The sequence below is a fragment of the Ovis canadensis genome, chromosome 14 (genome assembly GCF_042477335.2).
Source record: "Ovis canadensis isolate MfBH-ARS-UI-01 breed Bighorn chromosome 14, ARS-UI_OviCan_v2, whole genome shotgun sequence".
NCBI classification, from domain to species: domain Eukaryota; kingdom Metazoa; phylum Chordata; class Mammalia; order Artiodactyla; family Bovidae; genus Ovis; species Ovis canadensis.
This window is the reverse complement of record NC_091258.1, coordinates 72,332,217-72,338,216: the sequence shown is the minus strand read 5'-3', so window position 1 is coordinate 72,338,216 and position 6,000 is coordinate 72,332,217. Positions and strand designations below refer to the sequence as shown.

Sequence of the window (6,000 nt, the reverse complement as noted above, 5' to 3'; positions counted from 1 at the left end):
TGTCCTCAATAAACAAATTGGGCCTGAACAATGGGACATCTGGAAACTTGCTACAAATACTGAAAACTTGGAACTTGGACTGGATATTTCACAGGGACCAGTCATAGTCATAGTAACTATTCCTTCCATTATAATCATTCATATTTTATACAAGCTTGCGTTCCCCTTCGTTACTGCCATAGGAAACTTACAATTTAATAAGACTTTATGTTCTGTGACTTGTATCGATTGCAAATTGTATACTTGTCTTAATTCCTCTATTTCTCTAAAAAAATGAATCCCTTTTGATTCTTCGATCTCGACATAGTCTGTGGTTGCCAGCAGATCTCCAACGACCCTGGAAAGAGGATCCCATGGCAAGATTTACCTCCTAGTTACTCATGAAATTACTCTGACAATCTAAGCGATTAATTAGATGCTTGATTCTTGGCATTTTGGGGTTAGTAGCCATTTGCACCACTGCCGCTGTTACAGACACTGCTTCGCAAACTTTAACTCAAACACAAAACTTTATTCAAAATTGGACTAAAGATGCTCATACTATGTGGGTCACTCAGGTTCAGAAAGATGAAAAAGTTCAAGATAAAATTCAAGAATTAAAAAACAGCCACCCAATGGGTTGGAGATCAAATAATAGATTTACAAAAACAAGTATTATTAAATTGTGATTGGAATTCTACTCAATTTTGTATCACTCCTCTTTGGTTCAACCATAGTGCTTACAATTGGAAAAAAATCAAATTTAATTTGCAAGATATGCATAATAATGCTTCCTTTAAAGTACAATTGTTGCAAAAGGAAATCCTCGAAACCTTCTCTACGAATCTACCCTCTTCCAACAATTTGGAAACCTTAGCTGAACAGCTAGCTGATCAATTATCTGGGCTAGACCCTCGAAGATGGTTTCAAGGCATTATACATAGTATTGGATCTGGAACTATAATGCTGATAATTATCCTGGTGATTATAATTGTAACATACCGATGCCTTTCAACTAAAATTGTTCAAACTAAACAAACTCACCTGCTCAGGGCCTTTTTCTCAAAAGTATCTACAGTCATCCCCAATTATGAAAAAGTAAAAAAGGGGGAAGTGTCAGGGGACATTCAACTTTAAAGGATCCAACATGGTATTTTCTTCTTTTGTGTGCCAATTCTCAAGGACTCTATTCTTTATCAGTTCCTGGAACACAGGAAGAAGCAGAGCTACATGCAGTTCTCAGGACTGAGGTCATGAGAAACAGCATCTGCTTGGATTCCCTTCAGTGACTCCCTTCAGTGACCTTTTACTTGAAGGTAATCTATTCAGTTATGCCCCTCTTCCTCAGGATATGGAATGTTTTCTGGCAATTTCAAGACTGTTATTTGCTTGGCTTTGTTTATCTTCAATGTTTTTACTGCTTAAAGCTCCCTTGTATAAAGATATATAAACGTGCGTTTTTGCAAATAAAGCACCCTTGTTTCACTCGAGACTTGGGGCCCCTGCTTCCTTCTTCTCATCGACTCCATTGCTCAGTTCCCGGTCTACAAAGACCATGACAGCTCTGTCTTCAATTTCCACAAATAAGAGTAACTCTTCTTTAATCATACATATAACAGTTATTTCTATCCAATGGAGAACATGACCCTATTCCTATGCATCTTTCCTAGCACACCATCAGTCCCTGGTAAATGTCCCTCTCCTCCTACAAAAAGCCCAGGCCTTTTAACATCTTGCCTACGCTGTTCAAGGTCAGTTGGTAGAACATTATGTTTTATAACAGGCTGGACTATGTACAGAAGGGCTTCGTGATCCTATTGATCATGATGAGTCATGTCCTAGTTTTACATTATTTTCTCCCCTCCCTGTTGCTAATTCACACACACTATTGAATTTTGTAATTCAGACTGTGTGTTTTTCCAGGGAACATGGATGTGAATGAATTGTATCTAATGAAGTCAGTCCCTTCATCTCATTGATTCCTTTCCAGAGACCATCGTGAAACACATGTAGCAAATGCACTTGATCAATGTATCACCACAGCCAAGCTCTGAGAGCTCACCACACAACAGGCCAATAAACTGAGAGACTACTTGTTGGGAAAAGAATAGTGACTTTATTCAGAAAGCCAGGACACCAAAAAGATGGCGGACTACTGTCCCAAAGAATCATATTTGCTGAGGTAGAATTCGGGTTTCTTTTACACGAAAAGATCTCTATAGCTTCTCTTCAAATATGGACTTACTGCAGTTGCTGAGTACCTGAACTAAAGTCATCAGAGAATACATAGAGTGGAAAAGGTAAAGGATTTGCCACAACCACTGAATCTGGGAAGTATGGCCCCACTATGTTCCTATCTTGTGACTTTTGGGTAAGTTCCTTGCCACAAACATTACATTGCTGTGTGTTTTCTCCAGGATAAATAGTCTGATGCTACTGGTGAGATGAGAAGATAGGGATATTTGTTTGTTTGTTTGCTTGTTTTTTTAACATTTGTGAAATTGGTGAGGAATCTTTCTAGAATGAATTCATTTTCTAAAGCCTAATAAATACATATATATCTGGCTTCTATCCAATATGAATATTCTCATAAAGCCTAAGATGTTGCCACACTCATGATATTTGTAAGGTTTCTCAGGAGGATGATTTTCTGAGCAACAGTAGGGTGTGAATTTTGAACTTTGACATTTGAAGCCTTCTACCATATACCACATTCACATGAGTTTCCCTCATGTATGGATTTTCTGATGTTTAGTGAGTGCTGAGACCTGAATAAAGGATTTTCCACACTTGAAACATTTGAAAGCTTTCTCTATATGTATTTTCTGATGTTGTTTAAGGTTCGCATTTTGACTGAAGAACTTGCCACACTCATTACATCTGAAAGGGCTCTCTCCATTATGAATTCTCCAGTGAAGTTGAAGATGTGATTTTTGACCAAAGACTTTTCCACACTCATCACATTTGTAAGGTTTCTCTCCAGTATGAACTGTCTGATGACTTAAAAGGGTTGACTTTAGACGAAAGGCCTTGCCACACTCATCACATTTGTAACGTTTCTCTCCAGTATGAACTGTCTGATGACTTAAAAGGACTGACTTTACACAAAAGGCCTTGCCACACTGATCACATTTGTAAGGTTTCTCTCCAGTATGAACTGTCTGATGCCTTAAAAGGGTTGACTTTAGACGAAAGGCCTTGCCACACTCATCACATTTGTAAGGTTTCTCTCCACTATGAACCGTCTGATGACTTAAAAGGGTTGACTTTTCACGAAAGGCCTTGCCACATTCATCACATTTGTAAGGTTTCTCTCCAGTATGAACTGTCTGATGCCTTAAAATGGTTGACTTTACACAAAAGGTCTTGCCACACTCATCACATTTGTAAGGTTTCTCTCCAGTGTGAACTGTCTGATGACTTAAAAGGTTTGACTTTACACAAAAGGCCTTGCCACACTCATCACATTTGTAAGGCTTCTCTCCAGTATGAACTGTCCAATGACTTAAAAGGCTTGATTTTACACGAAAGGCCTTGCCACACTCATCACATTTGTAAGGCTTCTCTCCAGTATGAACTGTCTGATGACTTAAAAGGTTTGACTTTACACGAAAGGCCTTGCCACACTCATCACATTTGTAAGGTTTCTCTCCAGTATGAACTGTCTGATGACCAAAAAGGCTTGACTTCAGACGAAAGGCCTTGCCACACTCATCACATCTGTAATGTTTCTCTCCAGTATGAACTGTCTGATGCCTTAAAAGGGTTGACTTTACACGAAAGGCCTTGCCACACTCATCACATTTGTAAGGTTTCTCTCCAGTATGAACTTTCTGATGCCTTAAAAGGTTTGACTTTATACGAAAGGCCTCGCCACACTCATCACATTTGTAAGGTTTCTCTCCAGTATGAACTGTCTGATGACTTAAAAGGCTTGCGTTTAGACGAAAGGCCTTGCCACACTCATCACATTTGTAAGGTTTCTCACCAGTATGAACTGTCTGATGAGTAACAAGCTTTGACTTTACACAAAAGGCCTTGCCACACTCATCACATTTGTAAGGTTTCTCTCCAGTATGGACTGTCTGATGACTTAAAAGGGTTAACTTTACATGAAAGGCCATGCCACACTCCTCACATTTGTAAGGTTTCTCTCCAGTATGAACTGTCTGATGACTTAAAAAGCTTGACTTTATACGAAAGGCCTTGCCACACTCATCACATTTGTAAGGTTTCTCTCCAGTATGAACTGTCTGATGACGTAAAAGGCTTGACTTCAGACGAAAGGCCTTGCCACACTCATCACATTTGTAAGGTTTCTCTCCAGTATGAACTGTCTGATGCCTTAAAAGGCTTGACTTTACACAAAAGGCCTTGTCACACTCATCACATTTGTAAGGTTTCTCACCAGTATGAACTGTCTGATGCCTTAAAAGGGTTAACTTTACATGAAAGGCCATTCCACACTCTTCACATTTGTAAGGTTTCTCTCCAGTATGAACCCTCTGATGACCAGCAAGGTTTGAATTTCGGCTGAAGACTTTGTCACATATATCACATTTAAATAATTTCTTTCCTGTATGAATTTTCTTATGTCTCCTGAGGTGTGAGCTGTGAGTAAAGGCCTTGCCACACTCATCACATTTGTAAGGTTTCTCTCCAGTATGAACTGTCTGATGACTTAAAAGGATTGACTTTACACAAAAGGCCTTGCCACACTCATCACATTTGTAAGGTTTTTCCCTCTGTGCTTTGAGTTCTTCTCTTATTACTGAAGGATTCATAAAATCACTCCCATATATGTTAGAAACACTAGTTTGGACACAAGGAGGAATTCTTTGAACTGGTGAAAATGAGAAACTGTTGTTGACAGAACTCTTAACTTCATTATATTCAGAAATTATTCCGCCAGTTTGAAATATCTGCAGTTTATCCTGAAAGTTAAATCCAAACCTCTTTCCAAAGGGCTTGATGCCTGCATCCTTTCTATCATGCGAATCTCTTCCACCAGGCACATTTCCATTAAGGTTTACAGGTGTCCCTTTGTAATTTCTTTTGTCATCTCTCCCTTGACACTCAAAGTCACACATATTCTCCTGACTTTCCCAAAGATGAACATGTTTGATTTCACAGCTTTCAGGGCTTCTCAGCATCAATGTTTGGAATGTTTCTAGTTTATCACTGTTCGCTGTGGGTTGTAAATGCTTGATCACATGTGTAGGAGAGATATCTACAAGATGAAAAGAATCATAGGTATCCTGCTCACAATAATTCAAAAATAAATGTTTCATGCTGAATATATATTACACCAAAAGTAATACTTACATGAAGTTATGAAACACCACAATCATCACCTTAAGTGTTTAGAAACACTAAAGAAATAGAATTCTTAACTTAAGAAAGTATAACATAAATTCACCGTTACAGTAGCCTAGTTTTAAAAACCATATGCCAAACACACTCACATTGGGCAATCTTACGCCAACTCTCAAAAACAGAGTGTTTTTCTACCAGGACCCTTAGGAACCTATTGCTGGGAGCCAGCATGAGGAGTCCCGCCCCTGGCAAAGGTCATGAGGTTAAGGGGTCCGACAGGCAAAGGTGAGTCCAGCCTTAAACGAGCCTCGCTGGGTTTTCTGGAGCATCTACCCCCCAAAACCAGAGTCTGCCTGCCCGTAATGCATTCTGCTTTTCGCTTATGCATCTGACATTAACAGGGGCTGTCCCCCACCACCTTCCTCAAAAAGGAATTAACTTAGAGCTCCACTCAATAAGTCTCCTGGGTTTAAAAAGAATGTCTAGGCTTAAACCCCTCTGATAGCTTTCTAACTTACCTGACCGGTCTGTCCACACTTTTACAACTATGCATGTGATTGTTTACAGCCCCCCAACTGCGAGAGGCAAGAAGCTTAACACATCTTAAAGATACAGAGCCTTTTTTAAAGAGCTAAGAATTATGTCGGTGTAGGTTTTCATTGTTGAGTTAATGACTGCCGCCAGGACTCCATATCCTTTATCTTT

The 6,000-nt window shown here is 39.3% G+C and overlaps 1 protein-coding gene across 4 annotated transcripts in view; it reads right to left on the bottom strand.

Moving 5' to 3' along the window:
- Positions 1-2,075: 2,075 nt before the first annotated feature.
- The window catches only part of LOC138419155 (zinc finger protein 665-like), a 41,655-nt gene continuing 37,730 nt past the window's right edge, over positions 2,076-6,000 (bottom strand). For all 4 annotated transcript variants that reach the window (XM_069551431.1, XM_069551434.1, XM_069551433.1 and 1 more), the window contains one exon: positions 2,076-5,209. In XM_069551431.1, coding sequence (XP_069407532.1) covers positions 2,709-5,209 — 2,501 coding nt within the window. In that variant the 3' untranslated portion in view covers positions 2,076-2,708. The remainder of the gene's footprint in view (positions 5,210-6,000) is intronic.